Consider the following 27,864-nt stretch of genomic DNA (forward strand, 5'->3'; position numbering starts at 1 on the left):
ACCGAGTCACCCAAATACCTCAGCGCTGCCGCTGCAGATGAGGAAATGTTCACGGTACTTGGAAAACACATCTTCTCCTCATATTAGGAAATCCAGAGTACAAGACATCCGGAAGCTTTTGCCCAGAGTTACTCATTACATCCATTTAAAATGATATGGCCAGCACATTGGTTTCTCTGGTTAACAGGTTTAACTGTTCCAGTAATCTGTTCCAGTAAACTGGTTTAACTTTTCCATTTAGGAATTTGTCCCACTTTTATTCCACAATCTAGAATTAGTGAAACTGCTACGGAAGGGGGGCGTTTGTTTGTTTGCTCTAAGCTAGCCTATGAGACAGATTACTTTTACAGATTTTACTCTTTGATTATGCAAGAGACTGACCATTTCATTACTTTTCAGTCTCTCCAATTTGTTAAATGACAGACTACTAATATAATCACAAGCCAGATTCGAACCTCTCCCATTTGAGTACCTCAACATGCCCAGAACACAAATTTTTGGGTTACTGACAATGCAGCTGTCTCATCTAATGTAAAGCTCTTTAAAAATCTGTTGCTGTTGTGATTAGGTGATGTGTTTTCACACTCTAACTGTTTTATTATAACACATCCATTCAGTGTAGAGATGAAGTGACTTTGGCTGCCGTTGGAAGCAGTAATAAAGGTGAATGAATGGTTGAATGTGTAGAAGGAAGCAGGCATGGTGCCATCGTACATCATGAGTGGTTTCGCAGTTAAGATGGTTTTCTTCAAGTAACTTCATTAATAATGGTGTAACGGAGAGATGGAGAACAAAATTAGCTTTAGTCGATCATTTCCTGTTCTCCCCACAGTAGGACAGCAATAACACCCATCCGTTAGAACAGACCCTCCTATCAAACCTTCACAGCTGGCACGTGCAGACCCTTTGCTGAATGGATATCATGAACTCATGTACTGATTTTGAGTCAGTCTGGTTATTTCTTCTTATATCTATGTAGATATCGATGAATGTCAGGATGGGAGAGTGTGTCCATCTGGTCTCTGCTATAACACTCTGGGCTCTTTCATGTGTTCTCCATGTCCGGATGGGTTCGAAGGGAGAAATGGCCAATGTGTTGGTAAGAAGCACTTTTTTGTTTGCTTATATACAATGTGTTTAGCACAGCTACTTTTTGACAAATGAGAGGGCCTTTATAAATGTGACCCACAGAGGTGTATTTCTTCAGATGTATTGTGTTCTTGACCTTCTCTGTGCAGATATAAATGAGTGTTTGGATGAAAGAGAGTGCGCTCATGGTCAGTGCTTGAATCTGGAGGGCTATTTCATCTGCACGTGTGATGAAGGGTTCTCGCTCACTCCTGATGCCAAGGCCTGCACAGGTACTATCCGTTCACAGTTTAGCAAGATTTTGTTCGTCTCTATGTGACTGTCATCTTTAGTGATTTTTTTCAAGTTTTGTTTTTGTTGTCTTTTTGTTGTGATTTGTTTTGTTTGGTTTTGTCTAGTCTTGTTTTTTGAGGTGTTTCATATAGTATGGTGGTGTTTTTTTTGTGTGTTTTGGTTTTGTTTATTGCTTTTGTTTTGTTTCTGTTTCCTTAAGTTATTTTGTTTGCAGATTGCTCAGCCTTTTACTTGGTTATGGGTGTACATGGGTTTTATCTGTTACAAACAAAAACAGATAAAATGCAAATGAGCAACTTTGTGTGTCACAGACATTGACGAATGCCAGGATGACAACGTGTGCACCCAAGGTCACTGTCAGAACACAGAGGGGTCATTTATCTGCAACTGTGAGGCCGGCTTTATATTGTCGTCCGCAGGAGACCAATGTAACGGTACGAAAGTGTGTGATATGTATTCATGTGTTTATGTTATGGTCGTCTGTGATTGATTGTATTTGTGATGTTGAGATATTCTGATGTTTTTACAGATGTGGATGAGTGTTTGGAGTTACCTCAGACCTGTGATGGTGTGGGGCAGTGTGTCAATATCTTGGGTTCTTACCAGTGCAATTGCCCACAGGGATATAGACAAGTCAATGGCACCAGCTGCCACGGTGAGACAATCCATCAAACAAACTCACACATACAGAACAGAGGCTGTGTTTGGAATAGGATGTTATTATACTACTCTTATTGTTTCTGCAGAATGTAGTACACTACCATTCAAAGGTTTTGGTAAAATGTGTTAAATGTTTTTGAAAGAATTCTCTCACATTCACCAGGGCTGCATTAATGTGATCAAATATACATTAATATTGTGAATTATTACAACTTAACAGAACTGTTTTCTATTTTAACATTAGCCTCATAGCATAATTGCCTAAGTCATATTTCAATGTCTTTGGAAAACAAGAAGAAACAAAAAATGACTTAGGCAATTATGCTATGAGGCTAACGATATTTAAAATGTAATTTATTCCTGTGATGGTTAAGCTGAATTTTTTTCAGTCTTCAGTGTCACATGATCCTTCTAAAATCATTCTAATATGCTGATTTGGTGCTTAGGAAACATTCTTTTATCATTAGTATTATTGAAAACAGCTGTGCTGCTTAGTATTGTTGTGGGAACGGTGATGCATTGCTTATTGATTATTCAATTAATAGAAAGCTAAGATTATTCTAATAAAATTAGAAATTCTATTTTTTGGGTAAATCTCTTTACTTTCACTTTTGACCATTTTAATACATCCAAACTTCTGAGCGCTAGTGTGCATTTACGTATTTAACTGTGCATTTTGTGAATTTTCTGTGCTTGCAGCACATGGATGAGCTACAACATTTGCCAAAATGTGAACTATACAGCAGTGTCCTGTTGAAAAAAAAAAAAAAAAACTCATCAGTTTTAGAGAGGTTTTTGGCATTTGTCTGCAGCTGATCAGGCTGGGAGACCAGCTGGCTGCCAAGCTAAACACCACCTTGGCCAGGCTGGGAGATTAACTTTAAACCAGCTATGACTAGAAAACCAACTAAGGCTGGTTTGTGTGTGTGTGTTTTTTTTTAAGCAGGCAGCTCAATGCTTGGAATACTGTTACCCATTATGCAAAGCGCATGAACTGATCTCCTATTTCCAGTGCAATGGAAAGCGACATTAAGCCTGGTTTCTTGCTCTTTTTTAAGATTGGTTGAGTGGACTGCCAAAAGTTTGTAATTTTCACACTACATTAGCTTCAAAAATCTAATTAACGGTTTAATTTCCAGGAAGATAACTGGATACCACTCCCTTATTAAACATGGAACATACAGTAGACGACTACTAATGTTTTAATGTTTAATGTATTATTGTATAATTCATACTATTTTATGTACTACTTTTATAAAAATAGAAAGCAGTATCCCGTACATCATAATGTAAGGCTTACACTGTCACTGATTTCATCCCTCCATCCTTCCTCATAGATGTTGATGAGTGTGAGGATGAGACACAACTGTGCGTCCCGAACGGAGAGTGTTTGAACACAGAGGGTTCATTCCTGTGTGTGTGTTTCGTCGGCTTTGAGCCCACCAGGGATCCGCCTGGCTGTGAGGGTATGTACACACACACACACACACACACACACACACACACACACACACACACACACACACACACACACACACACACACACACACACACACACACACACACACGCACGCACCCACACCAAATATATTCTCTCATCAACGCTTCCTGCTGTGGTTTGTCCTGATTCTCAGCGGTGCTGTGTTGATATTTATCTGATGTTTAAGCAAAATTAATCTGTAGTTTTGTCGAAAAGCACCAGTGTTTGGCAGCACAAGAGAGAGTGAGAGAAAGAAAGGGATTGTGTGTCTAATGGGTTTCACATATGAGCCAATGTTATTTTTCCTCTGGTGGGACGTTTGTGCGTGCTCCCCGGGCCCAGTGAGGTGCCAGAGTTGGTTTAAATGCCCCGTCCAGCAGTAAAACGGGGAGAAGGAAGCGTTTGAGCTGGATGTCTAGACAACGAGAAATATTCTTTTAAAATGGCCCACTCAAAACCAATGTGTGTGTGCTGGCTTTTTCAGATGTAGATGAATGTGTGGATGACACCAGATGTGTAAATGGTACCTGTTCAAACACTGAGGGGTCGTATCTCTGCCACTGTGAAGGAGGCTACCGCCTGGAGCCAACCAATCATGAGTGCCAGGGTAAAAACCTATAGAATCTAAAACAATTCACTTTTTCTCCCTCCACCCTGAAGCTTTTTGCTGATATTAGTAAACTGATTGGTTGGTTGTGCTTTCTGTCAGATATTGATGAGTGTGCTGACTTGGGGACATCTATTTGTGGGGTTTGGGCCTGTGAGAACACACCAGGCTCTTACCGATGTGAGGTGCCCTGCCCACCTGGCCTTTCCCGAGGCGAACACGGCATCTGCATCGGTAAGTGCCCAAAGGCACCAGCTTCAGCCGTGATGTCATCACCTTAGCTCCACCCAGCTAGCATTGTTGCACTGCACATCTCCATATTCTTGTTATGACCTGTTATTCTTGTAGAGCTGTTTCTTTTTCTCGTGTGGCTTTTTCTCGTATTGCAATTATGTTCCCGATCAGACCCATCGTTCCATGTTGAATTTAGTAACTGTTATTGGTCCCACTTTATATTAGATGTCTTTAACTACTATGTTCTAACATTTAAATAAATAATTTGATAAAATGCACTTATTGTGTAGATACATGTTTTTACAATGTACTTACATTTAAAAAATATTACCTGGATGTAATTACAACTGCAATTAATTTCTGTAATTACATCTATAATTACACTGTTGGCCCTTCCCTTATCCCTTAAAGCCAGGGACACACTACATGACTGTCGATTATGAATGTAATTTGTTCATTACGACTGATCATGCTCAAACGGACCGAGTTTTTCCCATTTGCGCTCAGTTGATGTTTAATATTTGCGACTGGCGTTGGCGACTATGCTGTGGAGACGCATTCCATGTCAAACATCATTTATCCTTATTTTTGGAATTTTTTCAAACACATATTTTTATGTTCCTGACATTCCATGTCAAACATCATTTATCCTTATTTTTGGAATTTTGTCAAACACATATTTTTATGTTCCTTTTGTAATATTTCATAAGTTAACCATGCAAGTTAATTGTTTTTTTAGGCTCATTTTTTTGTTCGACCTAGAGTCTAATAAAAGTTAATCAGAAAAAAATTAAATGGTACTGAGCTTATGTAGGCTATATACTGTAACTGTACTTGTTTCTGAATATATATTAATTTAAGTCTAACGAACCAAAAAAAAATCACAAACATGACATTTGTGAAAAAAATTATTTTATGTATACACTTTAATTTATGATTAATATTATATTAATAATTATATTATATAATAATTATATTAATATGGTGAGGAAATACAGCTTGAAGTCATGCTTTCAGAGTTTCCAGTGTTGGGAGTCCCGTTAAATAGTATTGGGAGTCTTGTACATTTACTGTAGACTGATAAAATGAAAATGAAAATATACAAATAACTAAACTTAAAGTGCTTCTATTCCGGAATAAATAAAGCAATATTTTATAGTTTGTTCTTACTGGAACCTGGTAACTCTGGAACTGGAACAAAAAAATAGCCCAGTGTTGTGGCTCAGAATGAACCAATTCGTTTTTAATTCCTGATTTGAGAATAACAGTCTACATTATTGCTTGATTATAGTAAAAAAAAAATATAGGCGTCTATAGGCGATTACTTCAAAAAGAAAACGTGAAAGAGAAACACAGGTTAAACATTCAAGTTATGGCAGGGTTTTTCCATTTTTTTACTGCACAAATTGCACTGCAAATAAGTAGCATCAGCTGTATGTTAACATCCATGTTTTTTTCGGTACAAGATCTCACACAGTTGAGTTTGGCAGAATGTCCCGTTGTGACTCACCTGACATTAAGTGTGTCGTGCATTGGACTGACTCGGTTATTAGGTTTGTGCTCATCTTTGACTGCCAAAGACTAAAATCTGCTCAAGGCGATGGAAACAGTATTAAAGTGTGTTGAGTTCAGTCTTAGAATGTTTCAGCTAGTCGTTAGTGTGTCCCCGGCTTAACTCACCCAAAACCTACCCATACCACCAAACCTGTCCCTAATTAACATTCAGAAAGATTTTAATGATATTTCTGAATATTGCTGATTTTGCTGTATTTTGATCAAATACATGCACCCTTGGTGGGGTTTTTTTCTTTCAAAACCCCAAACATTTGATTAGTAGTGTATGTGATTTTAGAGCTTCTCTCATCCATTCATCTCTGGCCCAGTTCAGCACACAAAAAGCTCTAACATCTCCTGCTTTCTGTCTTATTGTCCCTCCCTCCCTCGTTCTAGACGTAGATGAGTGTTCTCTGAATGAGAAAACCTGTGGAAGTCATGGTGCTTGTCAGAATACAATAGGCTCCTTCAGCTGCCAGTGTGACCAGGGATTCAAGGACTCTCAGGATGGACAGGGCTGTGTGGGTAAGTTTTTTTCCCCCTCCTAGTTTCTGTTATTTTCATTCTACAATTTAGAAGTAGACATAAAAACTGACAGTTTTCAATAAATGATCACTGCTAGAAACCTAACTTAAACTCAACAGCTAAGGTATAGTCATTGCTTCTTGTCTGAGGGATAGTTCAACAAAAAAATGAAAATTCTGTCATCATAAATTACTTTCTTTTTCCCCATGAAACACAAATAGAAATATTTTACACTTTCACATACTCAAACCTGGTGCAACACATCTTCAAGCACCAAGTTTGAAAGTGTGAAGCATGAATGAAATGTAAAAGTGACATAAATACTACAAATTGACTTAATTACTAACTGTAACGTGGCAGGCTGGAACATAGAAGGAAGCAGGATCCAAATGCAGCAGTAGTACTTTTATTAAATAAACTAAAGACTAGACAGACTCAAAAACTCAGACATAGGGAACGGCACAACCAACATCTAACAACATCATGAACCCACAAACACTGAAACAAGACACGGGGTTTAAATACAGAGACTAACAAGCTAAACAAGATAACAAGGGGGCGTGGTTAATCAGAAACACCTGGGGATACTAATAAACTAGAAAAACTACAAAGGACTACAAAACATGACACAGAACAGGAAATAACTAAAGTCCACACAAGACAAGGGAAACACAAGACAGGAATCATTACACTAACAAGCAGGAGATACACTGGAGAGAATGAAACTTAGATGAGATCGGACAAGGACTAGAATGAAACTTTAAATACACAGGAGCAGACAAAAGGAGCTAATGGAGCTCTCTTTGACTAATTTAATTAATCATTTAATCATTAATTAGTCAAAAGGAAATGACAAAAATGACAAATTAATGAGTTGCCTAGGAAACAACCAAGGAAATCATAACAACAATGACAGGGAGACAGTACTGAGTCAAAACATACAAAACAAAACCATGACCCTGCAGAGGAAGGAATAATTTTCAGCAAATAATGAGTAATGGGCTTCAATTTTGGTCTATTCCTCACACAAAGCAAATGTGTGACTTCAGAAGACTTATATAGCGCACAATTTATGTGGAGTTTTTGAAATATAGGCGTTTTTAACCTTTTTGATGATCTGACCAACAATAAGAGGAACCACCTTTATGCAGAATAAAACTGCTTTTTTAGACCATAAATTAGACTTAAGTCTTCATCTCAGTCAAGTGTACATCATTTTAAGGTCACCATGAAATCAAAATTGACCATTCTTATACACTCACCTAAAGGATTATTAGGAGCACCATACTAATACTGTGTTTGACCCCCTTTCGCCTTCAGTCTTAATTCTTAAAAAACTGCCTTAATTCTACGTGGCATTGATTCAACAAGGTGCTGAAAGCATTCTTTAGAAATGTTGGCCCATATTGATAGGATAGCATCTTGCAGTTGATGGAGATTTGTGGGATGCACATCCAGGGCACGAAGCTCCCGTTCCACCACATCCCAAAGATGCTCTATTGGGTTGAGATCTGGTGACTGTGGGGGCCATTTTAGTACAGTGAACTCATTGTCGTGTTCAAGAAACCAATTTGAAATGATTCGAGCTTTGTGACATGATGCATTATCCTGCTGGAAGTAGCCATCAGAGGATGGGTACATGGTGGTCATAAAGGGATGAAACAATGCTCAGGTAGGCCGTGGCATTTAAACGATGCCCAATTGGCACTAAGGGGCCTAAAGTGTGCCAAGAAAACATCCCCCACAACATTACACCACCACCACCAGCCTGCACAGTGGTAACAAGGCATGATGGATCCATGTTCTCATTCTGTTTACGCCAAATTCTGACTCTACCATCTGAATGTCTCAACAGAAAAAAAATCAAAAAACAAACAAAATATCTGTTAAATTGATTATGTTGATTGATTATTGAAAAATAATAATATATTGATGTTTAATATTATTTTAATAGGGCTATTTTTTTCCTGTGTTGTTTAATTTAATTAGGCGATTCTAAGTTTAAATATTGATGATTACAAGCTTGGGGAAAATGCAATTAATTGCAATTAATTACAGCAAATTGTGCAATTAATTATTTAATTTTTTTTAATCGATTCCCAGCCCTAATATATATATATATATATATATATATATATATATATATATATATATATATATATATATATATATATATATATATATATATATATATATATATATATAATTTATTTTTATTTTACTTACAGAATCTTGCAGTGTTTACTATAATTTACTTATCTGTGCACAGGGCTTGACGTTTAACACCTGCCAAATGCGGGTGAATTTCTGTGGTGGGGTGTAACGCAGTCACTCCTACGAGCCACTTTGGCGGGTTGAAATTTATATATAATTGTAACAAAGTTAGTTGTTATGGGAAGAAGGAGGCGGGAACCGGCGAACATTTAAAGACTTTTAATAAATAAATAAACATATACAAAAACGAAAGTAAAGAACAAAAACGGCCCTCGGCCTTGTTCTGCTCGCGACAATAATATATATATTTTTTAATAGTAGTCTTTTAAAAAGGCATCTGAAATAATAAACTAAGTGCAATGTAGTGTTCTCAAAACTATGGATTTTTTGATGCATATCGAGACTGAAATATCTTCACGCTTCCAATGCTCATTTTGCGCAGAATAGACACACGATACCAGCTGCACTTTCTCGCTCTCTCATTTTCTCGTCATGTAGCTGACACACAAACCCGCCTCTCCTCTCTCACTTTCATTTGCTCCAGATTAATATTGTTGCTGTTACAGGGCTTGAATTTTGGCATGGGATTGTGCGCATAATTTTGCTAATTCCCGCAGATTTTGTGCTCACACCCAAAGTGAGTGCACATAAAACCATCTTGAGTTTGTTTTCGTTGCCTTATTGCACTTACTGTACACAGTCAAGTAGACGCAAAATAATGTCAAAATGCCGGTCTTGGCGAGTATTCACATAAACAGAGTAATTTACGTTTTAAGTTAACTTAAACAGAGTTGAGAAAGGACATTCTTGTGTTACAGTATAATGGATCTGTGCGTCAGGTCTTAAAGTGACAACAGCCTATTATACCTGCTGCCAAATTATGAGATAATATTTAAAATATCTATATAGCAGTTTTTCTCCATGTTATGGATGTCAAAATTGTGGCCAGTGAAAATGCTGATTGGCTAGTAACTATGGAAAACCACTAGCCACAGCTGGTGAGCAAAAAAGTTATTGTAAAGCCCTGTCTGACTCTGTGCACATCATTATGATTTTTTTTTAATTCATGTGACCTTGTAATCTTTAATTAAAAACGTTAACCTCCCCTCCCCTTCGAAACGGCATCTGTTCTTTTCATGATGTTTGTCTCGGTGGAGAGTGGGACTAAATATCCTCCTCAACTGACTGCAAACTGGCATTCAGATCTGCCTCCGTTAGCAACAGCCAACTTCCTACAGTCCAATCGAATACAGAGGACGAAATGAAGTCCCGTCCTACATTTTTTCTTGTTACAGAAGCCATTTCACCCAGATATACAGTACATCACAATAGGGGAAAAAAGATTAGCGCAAATATATTTCATGCCGACATGAAATATATTTATCAAAATACTATACATTTCTTTAGTTGTAACTATTTTTTAAGTGGAAAAAAATATTTAGTATACGTATAGTATGTATAAAACTGTATCTTGTCAATTTGAAGACAAACTAATAGATATATGGTCTGGTCTGTTTGTAAAGACAGGCAGGTAAACCAGAGCTTGAACCGAGGCAGCACTTTCTGAGATTTTTTGCCACTTCCTCTCAGACAATATAAAAAAGATGCAGACGCTTTGCTAGAACCATGATTGATGTGAGTTTTTAGTTTCTTCCAGTCTGAGGGTGGACGGCACAGACCCCGGTAATGTTTAAAACACAGCGACCAGGGTTAAACACATCAGTGGCCCCCACATACACACAGACACATTAATACACTGACAGAGTCAAGCCCTATTAAAGTGATGAAGCCACATGTATTTTTGAGGCCTGGAGTTTAGAGGTCTGAAGTTGGTGGCTATTTTAACACATGTTTTCATCTTGACTGTTCTTGCACCTTCTGAAAGAGAGCAAGAGAGGAGAAAGAGGAAGTTTTGCCTTTATTATACGAGTAGGGCCTCAGCGGTATGACAGTATTATGCAAAATTCATTTGAATAATCATAAATGAGATGGTCATCAAAGTGAGATTAAATAACTTTCATTTAAAACTTGACTATCTTAATTGATTATATTATCCAAAAATAGGCAGTCCCACTTGTTTATTTATGTATAAAATATTTTTGGTGAATTTCCAGCAATAGTAGTTATATTGTGGTATTGTGACTTCTTGTAAAAGTTATTTTTATATAAAAAAAGTAAAAGCAGTAATATTGTGATTACTTCAGACTTCAGTGTCATGATCCTTCAGAAATCATTCTAATATGCTGATTTGGTGCTGAAGAAACATTTCTTAAAATTATCGTTGAAGACAGTTGCTTAATATGTTTTGTAGAAACCATGATTTTTTTCTTCTTCAGGATGAATAGGTACTTAAAAATAATAGCATTTATTTAAAATCTAAATCTTTTGTAACATTATTAATTATTTAATGCATCCTTGCTGAATAAAATAATTCATTTCTTTCAAAAAAATCTTACTGACCCCAAACTTTTGAATGGAACCATGATGTTGTATTACTCGTATATCATAATATGAGATTCATACAGCCACCCCGATATACAGTATATTGTTCCCTGCTTTGTTCTCGGTCTGTGTTTAGTTTGAGGCAAGAATTTTCATACACGCGCTAGCAAACAAACAGTGAGCCACACACTCACTCTCTCTCACAGTCTGTGAACAGAGGTTGTTTGTCTTGTTGGCTTATGTAACTGGCCACAAACAACCTCCATAGTTTCTGGTTTCCCACAGTAGTAACACACACTAATACACACACATACTAATACACACAAGCCCTGCATTCCTCTTTTCTTCCCACTTCTCTCTCTTTCTCTTCCTACACTTATCCATTCTTCCTTCTCCCTCCTCAGTTTCTCTTCTTACCACATCCATTATTCTTTCTCTTCCCCTCTCATCCCTTTGTCCACCACATACCTAGACAGAGAAAGATCTCAAGCAGGCCTAATATTGTGACCAAATGCTTGGCAACAAGATACCAGCATCACCCATATGAGCACCCCGTTTCTATGTGTCTGTAGCTTGTACATCTGCTGGGGCAGCTTTTCTTGCCCTATGTAGTCAAGAAGAGCAAAAACGAATCCCATATCAGACGTATATGATCTGTAGACGTTTCTAAAGATCAGTATTAGCCCTTCTGTGCCAGCCATCTTCTCTGTGTTTTGAACTATGTATTAATGAAGCAAAAGGATAACATCTCATCCCTTTCCAGACACTGAACATCTTAAATCCTTGTGTACTTGGAGGGGGGAAAAAAATCATTAAAGCATTATGGAAAAGCCATTCTGAGTCAATTTCTGATTCCGTTTGTTGCAGCCAAAATTAAATTGCTTCTCACTGTGTTGCCGGAATTCTTAATAAACTGAACAGAAAGTATGTTTTCCTCTCCCACCCACATAAACGCCTATAAATAATATACATTTAATGTTTGAAATATTTATTTTACAGTTGTAATGATTTGTTCATTCTTTTGATTTGATTTTAAATGAATTACAAATAGTTTTACATTTATGCATTTTGGCAAATGTTTTTGTCCAAATGCAAACGTATCAGTTCATCCGTTCTCTGGGGATTGAAGCTTAGCAGTTAGCACCGTGAGTTACTGGTGCTCAGGACACTGATTCAAGTTTCATGAACCTTAAGTACATAAAACGGATTCCTTTTGTGTGGGACACTGAAAGTAAAGGTTTGCAGTCCAGTAAGTGAGTCAGATGTTAATTTGGTAGTCGCTCTGACAGATTCAGAGAAGGATTCGTCAGGCTGATTCAAACTGAGTTTGTTAGTCTTTCTGAGTGAATAATTTAAAGAACCACGAGTCATTCGAATGTGAATCAGAATACACTGGACGTGTTGTATGTTTGTTCAGCCATCTATTTCATTTATAAATATTTTATTTGTTGTGGCGTTGTGGATTAAGCAGCAGTGCAGAAAGCACTGCATACATGATTAAAAAACAAACTCTTTAGGGTGTAGAAAATGTTCCCGTCAAACCCTACTCTATTCTGGAGTGCATGAAAAGCCGGCAGTATATATCAGCTCTTATGAGGTTGTATCTGTCTTTTACATTGTTCCTCTGGCACTGAAATCCTTTTCCAACTTTTTATCATTTCCTAGTGGTGCAGCACCCACGCTGCTGCCGACTCCAGACGACCATTTAACACTTACAGGCTCATTGACGAGCTGGCCCACCATCACTGAGAGGGTCTGGAGTGTGTACGTGTGTGTGCGTCTGGCAGGATGGCTCCATTAGAACATTCAGAGTCTATTGTACATCACAACTCTCCACACAAGTTGATTTATTGCATCCTTTTGTATATGGTGCTCTGAGATGATTGATAAAAGCGAGAGAATGAGAGTCACAGATGTGTGAAGCATTGAGAAGAAGAGAGAGAGAAAGGAGAAGAGAGGCATGTTGCAGGAAGCAGATACTTGCATTATAGTGCTACTTTGGTCGTCATAAATTCAAGCTGTCAGAGACAGTCGGCAGAAAAATTGGGCTGTTTTATTTACTGAAGTCATCTGTGCACACAGTTTGTCATTGCTCTATGAGGTTCCCAAAAGCCACCGTTTTGATAAGGCTCTGAGCCAATCAGGACAAAGCTATAGAAATGATAAACTATGACTAGATAATGAACAATGTTTTACAAGCTTTGGAGTTCATACAAGTTTGTGGTTGTGAAAAGTCTAGAGAAAAGTCTGTCGTTCATGCTTCTATAGTCTTGTTTCTTTTTTTTTGTGTGATAACTGATAACAAACAGTTCTTATTTTAACAAAAAAGAAAAGTCTTATTTTTTCAGCATATATTTTTTAGTCGTTTATTTTTTATTTTAGGATTTTTTCTTTTATTATTATTTATTTCATTTGTAATAATAATGACAAAAATATTAGTTATTTATACTGATATTTGTAATATTTATTGCTGTAGACTAGAGATTATAACATTATTTATTATTATGACCCTCATTTCATTCCAAACCTGTATGGTGTTCATTAGTTTTTTTTGTGAAACACAAAAGACTTTTTATGCAGCTCTATACAAAAACATGTCTGTAAAGCTTTAAAAAATGCATAAATGCAGTTCATACAACTTATTATATATTTCCAAACCTTTTGAAGTCATAAGATAGCTTTATGTGAGAAACAGATAAAAAGTTTTATTTTATTTTTTATTCAAAAATTATTCTTCCACTTTAGTGAGCTGTTATGTCAAGAACCACTGCCATTGAATCATTAGGTTGAACTCGAGAAAAGTAAATGAGTAATTTTAAACCAATTCTTTTTACTGAACCGGATGAACTGATTCATTTTTGAGTGAACTATTCCTGTTTGTGGTAGAACAACAAATGATCAGTTCAATAATGACACATATTTTCTTGCCTGCAGATGTGAATGAGTGTGAGCTGCTCGGTAATGTGTGTGGTGAGGCCATCTGTGAGAATCATGAAGGCTCCTACCTGTGTTTGTGTCCTGATGAGACGCAAGAATTTGACCGGAATTTGGCCAAATGCTTCTCTACAACACCAGGTAATATAGTATATGGTAAACCACCACAAAGTGATCTACCAATTCATTATCCTACTGAAATCCAAATGCCCTAACCCAAACCTGCAAGGCTACCATCATGCCACAGATTACGTTTTATCTGGACAGGTGACCCCTGTCCTCTTGCGAAACTTCTTAGCTTTACCGTGTGCTTAAAATGATTCCGAAGCTTTTCACGTTTAAATCTCAGCCATAGAGATCCTCTAGTGCAACAGGACATTAACTTCCTATCATCAGGGTCCAGCTCCGAGTAGAACAGAGGGAGGCAACTCAGGCAAGGCGTGATAAATGGGGGTTGTAAACGATCTGGCAGGAGAGAAATGAGATTCAGTCTGAGGATTAGAGAGGGACCCAAGCACCATGGACCCCAAAGTACGTAAGAGACAAAAAGAAGCTCCCATGCTCAGATAAAAAAAAAAAAAGACCAGTACGGAGAGATATACTGATAAGGCCCATCAGAATGAGATCTGCTTTTAAAACTCTTTTTCCTGATTGGAATATATTTAGTTTTATTGCTATTATTATTCATATTTAAACAATGCCTGCTGTGTTAGTGTTTATTTGTTGATTAAAAAGTTGATTTTGGCATGACATTTATGTAATACAACAAAAAAAATTGCACTAAACGCAATTTGCATGAGCAGGCAGCAAAATTGAATTTCTTCAAAAGTGAAGTGAGCCAATAAATTTGGGAAAGGTTTTGTTTACCTGTAAAACAAGTGGACTAAAGAAGACCATACATGGAAGATGTTAAAAATGTTAAATAGTGTTAGTTTTAACAGTGGCACTGGCTAGACTGATCAAATTGTTCCTCTAGTGCCCCAGTTGAAGAACATGGTGAAACTGGGAAATGTTGGAACGATGTTGATTGGATATATGTGTGTGAGTGGCTACACACCAGCTGTGCCTGGAAGATCAAATAACAGGAAGCATTTCCTTAGATCTTAGTCAACTGTTTTAGTTGAGGACTTTTGTTCAAATCCACCCACCTAATCCTGCTCCCCCCCATAAAACCGCACTGTCTCCTGTCCTGAGTTTAAACATAATTTTTTTATTTTTACAAGAAGTACCACAGTATCTCTTATCAGTGCTATAAATCATGGTTTTTGCATTTAAGGACGGCGGCAGAACACCATAAAACTAGAATCACAATAGTTTTGAATATAAATTATCTGGAAATATTAAAAAGGAGCTCTCAGTGACTGAAAAGCCTAGGCTGAACTGTAAAACTGCTCTCTGATGTCATGCACAGTTTCTGCTGTGTTCTTGACCTTGGTTCTTAAGGTATTAATTTGTGGATAATTGTATTGCAATGAAATATTACATTTATTTACTGATTCTTTTCTCCAATTCTTTTTTTTTTATGTATGCTTTGTGACAAAACATGATTGAAAATTCACATCTGAATATTTTAAAAGTAAAAGACAACCGTCTGAGTTATCTGTGTTGCTTTGTTTGTTGTCTCGTACCCCATAGTCACATCGGTGGAGAGGAAGGAGTGTTACTATAACTTGAATGATGAGAACCTGTGTGATAAGGTGCTGGCCAGCAGCATGACTAAAGAGGAGTGCTGCTGTACGCTGGGAGCAGGCTGGGGGGACAACTGTGAAGTCCATCCCTGCCCCATGCCGGGAAAAGGTACTAATTTACATAATGCACATCACACAATCTAATAAGTACAGTACAGAGAACTGTAAGAACACTTTTGAATAGATGGATCATTGAGTCAGTGAGTTGAACTTGAGGATAGTGAACAGATTCAATTATTTGCAGTGAATCAGTTGACCTGGTTCATTTTTAGATTAACTATACCTTTTAAACTGGAAGTAGAATTGAATTTTCCTTATTGTAACACTTTTTGAAAAAAATCATGGTGGTGGGGAACCAAATTTGAGAAATTCAGTTCCAAGTAGGAAATTTAAAGTAGGAAAAATTAATTAAATAGACACAGAAAATGTTTAAACCTATTATCATTTAAAAATGTAATGATTTAAACCTGTACTTTTTCCTTCAAATCATCCTACAAATTGGTTGAAGAGGACGTGTCCTGCCTGGAAGTGCACATATGTTGTGTTGCGCATTAGTGCTTATGAATCAATCTCTGGTCATTTATTAATTTCAGACAGGCAGATCAAATAGGATTGTTATCAGATAAGGTTCAATGCAGAAGAATATCCACCTTTCTGCAACTGATGACTGATGAAAGGTGTTCAATACATATTGAAGCCTGCCCATGATGACCTGAATGACTGAGAATCTTCAAATACATTAGCAAATGACATTAGTAAATCATATCTGAATATCTTATAAATGATAAACAATCACTCTCATATTTCTTTTGCTTTACCAAAGCCAAAATTACAAGTCATAATCACTATTCTTGAATAAACACAGCACACCATTTCCTGTATTAACCACTGACACTCTCTTATGCAGATCAGTTCTCACAGATGTGTCCGGCGGGTCAGGGTTACATTCCTCCTGGTGATCCCATAATTCCTACAACCAGCTTACCAGAAAGCTTCATAGGTATCTGTGTGTCTATATATTTTCAAAGGGATCGTTAACCCCAAAATTTTAAATCTAATGTTGTTCCAAACCTGTATGTATTACTGTGTAACACAAAAGAATATATTTTGAAGAATGTTTTTATCCATACTGTGAAAGTCAATGGGGTCCAAAACAAAGTGTCTTGTACTTTTACCCCCATTTTATGCACATATTTTTGACTTTGTGAGGTGTGGAAGCAGCCGCAGACATGGCTTAGCATCTGACCTACATATGCTGAAACACACACACTCAGCAGCCTGCTTCCCAGTATGGGGAAACCTCAGTCCCAGGGCCCGTCTAATGCACTGATTTAATTTATGAATGCAGCGAGAGTGTGGTTTCTCTTTGGCTGGTGGCAGTGTGAGTGAATGCACTGTGGTCGGGATGTGTGTGTGTGTCTGTGTACGTTTGAATGGAATGCTTATGGATGGAAAGGACATTTCCTCCCCATCAGTCTCCAGTCAAATGACATTTCTGCATATAGCAGATCCCCAAATAAGAACACTAACTAGAGCAATGCATCCTCAGTGAAGAGTCTGTATGCTGCCAGATGCATGCTGATCTGTAGGTGTGGTTCAGGGTTTCAGGTTAATGACCTGTCTGTATGTTTTAGAATGAAATAATGAAAATGTGTGTCTTTTGCAGACGCAGATGAATGCAAGCTTTTTGAAAACGAGATCTGCAAAGATGGCTTTTGTCTTAATACCCTTGGTGGGTATGAGTGTTACTGCAAGGCTGGACTCTACTATGATGAGAGCAAACTACAGTGTGTTGGTAAGGTCCAAAATCACAATCAGCATGTAATCTCTAAACATGTGTTGATTACTATGTCTCCTTTGTTTTTTTAAAGGGATTGTCGATTATGCTTCCCTCATGTTGGAGCACAAAAGAACATATTTTGACCAAAAAAAACCCAAAAACGGGAATCCATTCACTTCCCTTCCCATTGTATGGACAAAAAACAAACAAACAAACAGATATTTTACAAAATATCTTATTTTGTGTTTCACACAAAAAAAGAAAGTCAAATAGGTTTGCAGTGTCATGGAGGTGAATAAAAATGTATTTATTTTTTAAACTGATTACAAGTTTGATGTTTGTAAAAAAAAAACTTTTGTTCAGACAGGCTTTTGCTAGCACGTCCACATGTTTTCATAGTAATAAGGTAAACTTGGTTTAGCATGCACAAAATTTTAGTAATAGATGTTTAACTATTCATTATTTTGGGCAGTGTCCAAGTCTGAACACAGAAAAGTGTAAAAAATAAATAAATAGATGACTACCGCAGTTTAGTAAGGATTAAGGACCTACGAAACGTGCGTTGAGGTCATCCTCTGAATTTTTGAAGAGGGCCGTTGTTAACTTCAGGATTAGCAAGATACAGCAAGAAAAACATTCAATATGTTCTGTTGTAGTTTACACCCTAACCTTGTCCATGAAGACTCACATTCATGACATTTAATAGCTGCTGAGAAGCGCATATTCAGTCTAAGAAATCTAATTTAACGGGATTTCAAAACTCATAAAAAGTTGTTTTGGATTGTATTTGTGTAAACGCAATGGATTTGAGTTGAATAGGCTAAAAAAACGTCTTTTTGCTGCCTGTCTGAACAACACACATGCACAGTGTTGAAAAACACATAATGAAATTATTGAATATTATATTTTAGTGTTTCTCATTGTGCTGTGCATATCACTGATCAGTTCATAGTCACACAAAGCAGCCTGATGCAGGCTGAATAAAGGACTAAGCCAGTTAATTAAATATTTGAAAAGATAGTATTCAGAAACATAAAAAGTTACATGAAAGTGTTTTATTTTTAGTAAGGTTAGCAAGCAATTTTAGAAGGGTTTGTTATTTATAGCATCCTGCTTTAGCCGTTTATTGCTTGTGATGTTTGGCCTTGAATTGTCACTGTTCTTTTGTCGTATTGGAATGACAGGATTGTGTGTGTGTTTTAGTGTGGGTGCATACAAGCTTACATGCTGAATAGATTGTGTGTGTGTGTGTGTCTGTGTGTGTGTGTGTGTGTGTGTGTGTGTGTGTGTAAATGTTGGCCTAGTTTGGCTCACCATAACGCCAACACATTTAAATTGGATTTAAATTTAAGTTTTAACCCTGCTGCAGCTGGCGGCTTGTGGCTTGCGGCCACATTATGCGTGCGTCTTGATGGCAGGTTATATGTGTGTGTGGAGCATGGGTCAAAGGCTACATTTCGCGATCGGTCAGGGCGGCACAGCCGTTATGATCCAGGCCACAGCTCTATGGTGCACCGCAGGCTGTCTGCCTGCCTAAACACACATACACACACTCACTCACACAAACCGCAGACCCACGGCCAAGGAGTCTTACCCGGCCGCACTGCCTTAAAGCTGCCACACCCCTGACTGCCTCACACACATATTCAGTGTAGCCACAATCATTTGATCTCCTACACCCTCTGACACACACACATATGAACACCTACTCACGCTCCAAACTCAACTATGCATTTACACACGCATACAAATATGTCTCTCGTTTCATGTGTCAGTCTTTTTAACACCGGGTCAGTGGGTGGAGGTTCTGGAGGAGGCCGCAAAATTTTACTTGCATATTGTGGGCAGATCTGGTTTTATGTACACAAACACACACTAAGTTCATTCACATGCTCTTTAGATGTTTGATTTTAGTTGGACTAAAGCAATATATATTTATAATTTTTTTGTCCTGGTTGTGGTCTGGTCTGGTGATCTCCCTATCAGTGTTGTTTTTGTTAACTGAAAATTATTTGAAAATAAAGCAGAAAGTAATTGAAATAGAGCTGAAATAGAATAAAATATAAATATTAGAAACTCAAAATATCGCCTTGGCAACTAACTGAAACAAAGCTGAAGTACTAAAATAACTAAAACTAAAATGGAAATAAAAGTAAATCAAAGCTATATAGAAATATATATTTTTTAAACTAATAAAAATGACAAATGCACGTAACAAAATTGACTGAAACTGAAATTAAAAACTGAAAACATAAAAACCAAAGCTAATTTAATACTATAATAGCATAATTAATTCTAAATAAGAGTATTCTATTCTGTCAGTCTATTTTTCCTCTTACGATTACCACACCTCACAACATTGTTCAGATGTTTTATTTCAAGACATTTGTCAAGTTTTTGTTCCTTAAAGTGCTCTAGTGTGTAAGACTAATTTCTTACACATCTCAATCTAAGCCTCAGTTGCTAATTCCAAAACATAATTTTAGAGCTAGTGAGAGACGCCTGAGCCATTCATATAGAAAGATTGATTGAATAAATTTGTGTCTGTGCGGCTCTTAACAGTGTTAACAACAGTTGAACAGTGTAGCGAAGCTATAAGTTTAACTGCTTCAAGAACAGTTCTGTTACTCATCACTAAAAAATGACATTTAGTTTCTGTTCGCATACATGTTTCCGTGTGAGTGTGTGTACTGTATGTATGGGAGAGAAAGTGGGAGAAAGAGCATGCTTTCCATTGGTAATAGAACATAATTTTGTGGAAAAACGTTCAAATAGTTTGTCATTTTCATCCTATTATTTGTTTATTTACTTGCTTGGCCAGTACCTTTGTGGGTTTTGGTTCTTTTGCTGCTGTAGGCTATAAGGACTTTTGAAATAACTGAATTTGGCAAAGTGATATGGAACTGTAATTCGGTCACAACCTGCCTGGAACTACTTTAGCCGTGCATTTACTGGAAAATAACTGCACACCTTGGTTTCGTCAACCAATCAGAATAAAGCATTTAACAGCCCCGTTGTATAATACATTTTTATTAGTGCGGTTATGCAATTTTTGTTTTGTTTTTGGTGAATTCTGGTGAAGTTTTTGGTTTTGCATCTATATTGTGTATATTGAGAGCAACTTGAACCTGCTCACTGAGTCTGTTTATCTTTGTTTATCTCTCTGCCTCTGGGCTCTGCAGACGCTGATGAATGTGCAGATGAGTCCAACTGTGTAAATGGTAAATGTATGAACACATATGGGTCATATCAGTGCTTCTGCACTCCTCCCCTGGTTCTTGCGCCCGACAATGCCCGCTGCATTTCACCCGCCATGGCAGGTAAAGTCTTACATCAACTATTATGTACCTGAAAACCCAACACCCCACTGCCAAATCCCTATTCTCTAAAACCCTGCACTCTGAAAAACCACACCATAAAACTCACATCCTAAACTCTTAAATCCCATTGCCTAAATGAGTATCTCCCAATCCTGAAGGCCTCAATCTCTGCACATTTTAGATGTCTTTCTTATCTACCACACTTATTTATCTCATTATCTTATTGATCGAGTTCTCCATGACCTGAATTGAGTGTCTCAGATTAGTGAGACACCTAAAATATGCACTGTTAGGGTTCCTCAAGGAGCTGGATTGAGAAACAATGCTCTAAATCCTTTAATCCAAACCCTAGATTCTCTAAAACCTGTATTCTGTCCTCTAAAACCCTACAATTTGCATTTTAAACACCCCAAACTAAATGTTACACCCCCTCAATATCCGATAATTTACCTTTTCGTTTCTGAGATCTTTATTTGATCATCTCTTGATCACAAAACAATTCCAAACAGTGTCATACTGCCATCTAGAGGGTGGTCAGAAAAGTAAAGCAGTGCCATTTCTTTTAGACTTTAGAAATCTAGTATTATGAGGCATAAAAAGAAGCTTTGGTTCACAAGCACTACTGTTTCTGCTATTGCCTGGCACCAAACTTATTTCTACACTGTAACAAAAGGAATTTTCCATATTGATTCGTCACATTTTGATTCACGCATTGCATTGTGTTGTGCTTTCTATGGATTATGTTACTTACAGTTCACATAACAAGTGTATTTCAGTATTCTGTAATTGTCATTTGCTTGACTCTTAAAATGCACATTTACTCGAAAAGATCAGATGAAGTTTGTTTGTGTTTTTACAGGGCAAAGAGAAGATGAAGTGTTTGAAGGTATTTGCTGGGAGACTGTGACAGAAAGGCTGACCTGCACACAGCCCTTCGCCAGCAGACACACCACATTCACAGAGTGCTGCTGTTTATTCGGAGATGCTTGGGGCATGGATTGTGCTCTCTGTCCCCAGAAAAATACAGGTATAAATACACAACCTTCCCCAATGAGCACCTTTCACATCTACTGATGCCTGTTTACATCAATATCTAAATCAATGGTATATTGAGTGCCTGTTTACATCAAATGTCACATTGAGCAATACACTCTCAGTATAACTATTTCGTTTGGATTGTCTTACATGATCTGACTGCCCTGTAATTATATTCTTGCACAATCGCTGAGACACAAAGAACCTGCAAACACAAAAAAAGCACAAAGAAAAATAGATGAAAACAGAACTCTTTCTTTTTCACTGTCATCCAGCTGCCTATGCAACTATGTGTAATATCCGTCAGCCTGGTGATTCCCGTCGGCCATATGGTCAGGATGCTCTGGTCGCTGGCCCAGTTCATGAGTACGAGATCAGCCCCGAATATGACTTTCGGCCTCCTGACAGCATGCTGCCCCTCTATGAAGATTATGAAGCACCAAGAAGTGAGTAAAATGATACACTTTAAATAAATAGTTCAGCCTAAAATGTAAACTGTCATTAATGTACCTCTCTCTCCTTCACAGATCCATATGATGCATTTGAAGGACTGCGAGCAGAGGAATGCGGTGTGCTGAACGGATGTGAGAACGGACGGTGTGTGCGGGTGCAGGAGGGATACACCTGCGACTGCTTCGATGGATACACACTCGACATGTCCCGCATGGCCTGCGTGGGTGAGCAAGAGCAGATTCTCACATGAGGGGATCGGGCTGGTTTTTCAGGATTTGGGTGGGATTAGCTCAGGTTTACGTTTCAGATCGTTTCAACCCTGAATCATTTATTTGAAGAATAGAAAGATGTATGCTTTTATTAATAATTAGGTGCAGTAGGGGGCAAATTTTCCTGCACAAGTGTCTGATCTTCAGGATAAATATAAAAATAAGATAAAAATAATGAATTAATGTGTTTAGTCATTTTATGTGACTGGATTTCATTTGTGGATGTTATTAAGGCATACAAGCTCAAAAGGGTTGGGGGTGATTCAAAACCTTCAAAATTGCTTTTCCCATCTTCTCCCAGAAAAGTGACGTGATTATACAAGCTAATCTCCTGAAATGAGGCATGCCTGAGCAGATGATAAACCATATAACAGAGTTTCTATTAGGGTTGGGAATCAAGAACTGGTTTCTATTCAGAACCAGTTGAAAAAAAAAAAAGAAAGAAAGAAGAATGACAATACTTAACACTGCTACAGAATCTACAGCAAGTCTGATTTCCAAAATGAATGATTCTTATGAATTTGTTCTTTTAGTGAATCAAAAACCTACTGAACAACCAGTGTAGTCCAATTTTTAAACAAATGATTCTGGGTCAGTTCTAGGGCTGTCAAATGATTAATCGCATCCAAAATAAAAGTTTGTGTTTACATAATATATGTGTGTGTATGGAGTATAATTATTTTCTATATATAAATACACACACATGCATATATATTTAAGAAAAATGTGTTATTTATATATAAAATATTTATATATAATATAAATTATATATAATATAAATATATATATATATACAGTATATACATGCAAATATTTCTTAAATATATACATGCATGTGTGTGTATTTATATATAGAAAATAATTATACACAATACACACACATATATTATGTAAAAACAAAGTTTTATTTTGGATGCGATTAATCGTTTGACAGCCCTAGTCAGTTCTTTTTTAGCGAATCAAAAACATACAACTCAACTAGTGTATGCAAAATCTCAAATGAATGACTCTTATAAGTTATTTTAGTGACAAAACAAAAAACAAAAATGCAGCTTACAGCTGTGAGACTTAGATCAGTGTATTGTAGCGTTTGACTGGTTGTTGTTATGACAACATGTAGTTAAAGATACACATTATGTGTTTTGCCAGTAGTATTGTAAAAAAGTCTTCCATTTACTTTTTCAACAAATATTTATTAGGCTTCCCTAAAACTAAAAGAATTATTATTCGAATTGTCAAAGGTGAAGATGAGTCTTAAACTCTTTGTGGTTTGTGTTCCAGATATCAACGAATGCTCAGAGCTGAATACAAAGATGTCTCTTTGCAAGAACGGCAAGTGCATCAACACGCAAGGCTCATATAAGTGCGTGTGTCTGCCAGGATTTGTCCACTCCGCCCAGCACAACTACTGCGTTCCTCACACACAGAATGCTACCAGCACGAGCACGGAGTGACCAGCAGAGGGCGCAAGATATACTAAAAACACTCTTATTTAATCAAGGCCCATATACTCTGCACTGTATAAAACAAACACCCAAAAAACAAACATAGAAAAAAGTCCTACTTGAGATGAAGAGTTTTTAATGGTGTCTATGAGAGAACTGTATAAAATATTTGTTTTATTGGTCTACGTAAGTTTATTATTTTTTACTGTATTAGGAAGTAGAAAGACTGTTTGAACATAGCAGAGGTGATATTTCAGCAAACTGACAAACCCTATGACCTTAAGCTGGGGGACTGCTTTATTTTACCCAGTCAGAGACACCGAGCGTGTGGATATTTTACTAGTGCAAAAGCCAGACTCTCTCGTTCCACTTTTACTTTCTTTCCATTTCTTCTTTTGTTTCATTAATTGTCCTTTTCCTTCTTTCATTATGTTTTTAAATCCTTTTTCGGCTGATTTTTCTTTACATCGCTGTCTTTTTTTTCTATTTACTTTCAAATTTTAGTGAGGCAGACCACACAAAACACACACCTGCAATACATAGAGTCAGAAGAAACACACAGCACAAAATGTTTTCAGTGTCAAGTCTTTAAAATAAGCTTTTTATACGAGCTGCTTTGTATTAATGACAGACGCCAGCTAATTCTCTGTGTCTGGGACATTAGTCCACTGCAGATGTCTGCCCTGTGGAGCAGGCATGACCTTTAACCTCACCTTTCTTCTAGAAATTATTATTATTATGTTTCTTTAAAAAGAAAATAATAAAATGAAGAACCTTTATGTATTTTGTTTTTACAGAAATATTTTACTACATTTGATCGAGTGGGCGAAATGTCTTGCCAGGTTGCAAAGCTGCTATTAAACAGCCGTGGGGGGTTTTTTTCACTCTTTTTTTCCTGTTTTTTTTTTTTTTTTTGTACATTTAAACTGAAGAGTTGATAAAAACTATGTATTTGTAATTTGTACATGAATAAATACTTTCTGAATATCCATATAATGTATTAAAACTCTTGAAATAAATCAGAGATGGTGTTTATACATATTTAGCTATGCTGTGTTCTCATTGGTGCTTCTCAATTGGGTCACGACCTAATATGGGTTGTTGGGTCGCCGACAGAAAGGAAAATACAGTGTTTAAAACAATCATTGGGGTCTGAAATGCCGCAGAATAACATTACGTCATCATCATCTTAAATAATGGTGTAGTTCAAAACAAATGCAGTAGATTTACACCAAATTGTTCTGTTCTCATAAATGGAAAGCATGTCCTTTGTCTTAGCTACCAGTTTATCTTGAGCAGTAATCTGGTGTGAGAATTTAGGTGACTTGTTATGAGTCGACATCAGTTGTTATTCAAACAAAATACAATGGGACAAACTTAACTAATGGCTTTGATATCAAATGGATGTTTTGACTCATTGCACAGCTGGAATACTGGATTCTGATTGGTCATTGGCGCCATGTTTCCTATATTCCCTCATGCTGTAGGCCAGAAGACTGCTTATCTGGATAAGTGAAGTCTTCATACACACACACACACATATATATATATATTTTTTATTTTATTTTATTATTATTTTTTTTTCAAACAAGAGGATTTGATTCTGAACAGGCAACTAAACAAAATAACGCGTAATTTAGGCTAGGCCTACTTGAGGTTCTGATCAAATGTTTGTCTATATCGTCTATAGCCTATAAAATGTTTAATTAATGTGAATGAATTATTTAGGCTAAAATAAAATCGGTTTGAATGAATAATTCAACGTAAATACTTGTTTAATTACTGGATAAATCAGAATTTCTGAACGAATCTCTTGAATTAATGCATTCATTGACAAATTTTTTTTCGCCTCACTTGTCGCCACCTAGTGGCGTAACGATGTAATAGATTTTAAGCGCCAAGTTACTTTCAAAAGGTGATCTGCTCTATTTTAATCGCTTCCGTAGACATCATTTTTTATATCTAAACTAGAAACCTTTTTATTCTAGTAGGCTACTTCTGTGATAATGTGAATATTTGTTACACAGAAATAATATTGTGTGGTTGATTGTTTGTGAAACCGTTTCATAGCCTAACTGCTTTTAACGATTAATCGTGCAACTACTATCATGTTTGTGTGTAAGTTATTCCAAGTATGTGATTTCTGCGCGATTAGGAACTGGAAATATAACAATTATTCGACGAATATGATATATGAATTTATATAGCGGAATTGTCATTAAGGAATAACTTCGCGTGTGTGTTTGAATCGAGATCGCGATTTCTTTTAATGATTAATCGTGCTGCATAAGCGCCGCGGCCGCCTATCTGTTTTTTGAATGTCATATTCCGCGAAACATAGGCCCTACTTGCTTATGATGGAGAACTGGAGATCGGCTTTCCCCCGATTTTTAAGTCAGATTTTGGAATTTGGGGGATCTCAAAGCACACATAATAAGGCAATGAATTAAGATCACTGACCTCAATAAACCAACATTCATTTTGTACATAGTATAGGCCTACCATGGTATTCTTTTGATGTGCCATATAAATACCATGGTACAAATACCAATAAATGTATGTAGGCCAATGATATTTATCCCACTAGCATGCTATTATAGGATATTCTAATGCCATCACTGTATAGTACTTTTTTTTTTTTTTTTGTTACTGATTGCCAAGATAAGCTGAAGGACAATTCAGCAAGGATTCCTTTGCTTTCTGTTTGTTATTGTTAATACACTGGAACTGTGTGTGAGAGAGAGAAAGAGAGAGAGAGAGAGGGAGAGAGAGAGAGAGAGAGAGGTTCAGAATGATTGTTTGATGGAGCGAGAAGAGACAGAGCGAAGGGAAGTGAGGGGTGGGACTGAGTGAAAGAGGGGTGGAAGTGAAGGGGAGGGCCAGAGAAAGCGAAGGGAGGAGAGAGGCAGCATGCATCTGTGTGGGGTCAGTATCACATGCTTGGCTCTTGCACACCACACTGTTGTTGATTGTGTGCGCTTTGATCTCACTGAACAGTGCATCTGACATGCAGTGTGTTCTTTCTGTCTTTATTTCTTTTTAAGGGAGGCATGGACTTGTAGAGAACTACACTAGTGATTCACACCTATGCCAAGTCAAAAGAGCTCCAGTGATCTCCACTGGCAGGTAAGATCTCTTCCTTTTGATCACCTAACAGACTGTCATTCCTATTTAAAGCCTACTATAAAGTTCAGTGGTTAAACACAAACTAATGGTAAACTTTGACATGTTGATTTGACCGTGCAGTTTACACACTGAAATGTGTGTGGTCTGTAGTCAGATGGTATTAATGTGATCATCTGAAGAGTACAGAAGGACACTTTACACTCTCAGCGCAAATATGTTGCAGTCGGAGAGATTTGAGGTATTCCAAGGTCACAAACTTTTCTTGTGGTGTATCATGTTTTGTTGTCTCTTGTGCAGTGTCGTGTTGCAGTGTGTTTATGTGATAATAGGATACAAGCCAGTTAGGGAAACATTGATATTCATTGGTCAGTCCTAATGGTCAGTGACAGTGTTGGCGAGTGGATAGTTGGTCAGTCTGATCATCATGTTGTGCAAAGAGTACACAGGTGTGATGTGCATGCATTTAGTTAGTTTGTGTGTATATACTTTTAGTATTTATTTCTCTCTCTCTCTCTCTCTCTGTCTATATATATATATATATATATGTAATTTATCAACATATTTATTTAGCATACACATTATTTTCTGCATAGCTCTAGGGTAACCTGAACTTGAATTATAGTAGTTAAGTCAGTTTTATCATCGTACAGTATGTCTGCCTCTGTGAGAGAGAGAGAATTAACATATTGCTTTAGACAGTAGACATTGCAATCTG

At 37.0% G+C, this 27,864-nt stretch overlaps 2 protein-coding genes across 6 annotated transcripts in view; both read left to right on the plus strand.

Moving 5' to 3' along the window:
- ltbp1 (latent transforming growth factor beta binding protein 1) overlaps window positions 1-24,450 on the plus strand; it is an 85,983-nt gene extending 61,533 nt beyond the window's left edge. For all 4 annotated transcript variants that reach the window (XM_079854243.1, XM_079854244.1, XM_079854245.1 and 1 more), the window contains 17 exons: window positions 980-1,099; window positions 1,239-1,361; window positions 1,695-1,817; window positions 1,913-2,038; window positions 3,381-3,509; window positions 4,008-4,130; window positions 4,233-4,364; window positions 6,315-6,443; window positions 14,034-14,174; window positions 15,669-15,830; window positions 16,629-16,721; window positions 17,388-17,516; window positions 20,684-20,821; window positions 21,681-21,848; window positions 22,132-22,302; window positions 22,384-22,533; window positions 23,860-24,450. In XM_079854243.1, coding sequence (XP_079710369.1) covers window positions 980-1,099; window positions 1,239-1,361; window positions 1,695-1,817; window positions 1,913-2,038; window positions 3,381-3,509; window positions 4,008-4,130; window positions 4,233-4,364; window positions 6,315-6,443; window positions 14,034-14,174; window positions 15,669-15,830; window positions 16,629-16,721; window positions 17,388-17,516; window positions 20,684-20,821; window positions 21,681-21,848; window positions 22,132-22,302; window positions 22,384-22,533; window positions 23,860-24,032 — 2,330 coding nt within the window. In that variant the 3' untranslated portion in view covers window positions 24,033-24,450. The remainder of the gene's footprint in view (window positions 1-979; window positions 1,100-1,238; window positions 1,362-1,694; window positions 1,818-1,912; window positions 2,039-3,380; window positions 3,510-4,007; window positions 4,131-4,232; window positions 4,365-6,314; window positions 6,444-14,033; window positions 14,175-15,668; window positions 15,831-16,628; window positions 16,722-17,387; window positions 17,517-20,683; window positions 20,822-21,680; window positions 21,849-22,131; window positions 22,303-22,383; window positions 22,534-23,859) is intronic.
- Window positions 24,451-26,889: 2,439 nt separating this feature from the next.
- rasgrp3 (RAS guanyl releasing protein 3 (calcium and DAG-regulated)) overlaps window positions 26,890-27,864 on the plus strand; it is a 36,071-nt gene continuing 35,096 nt past the window's right edge. The window contains exons 1-2 of one of the 2 annotated variants that reach the window (XM_079853115.1): window positions 26,890-26,948; window positions 27,068-27,149. The gene's annotated coding sequence lies outside the window, so the exon portion shown is untranslated. The other variant, XM_079853116.1, reaches the window with a different exon arrangement.

Source organism: Squalius cephalus (assembly GCF_949319135.1).
Source record: "Squalius cephalus genome assembly, chromosome: 20".
NCBI classification, from domain to species: Eukaryota; Metazoa; Chordata; class Actinopteri; order Cypriniformes; family Leuciscidae; genus Squalius; species Squalius cephalus.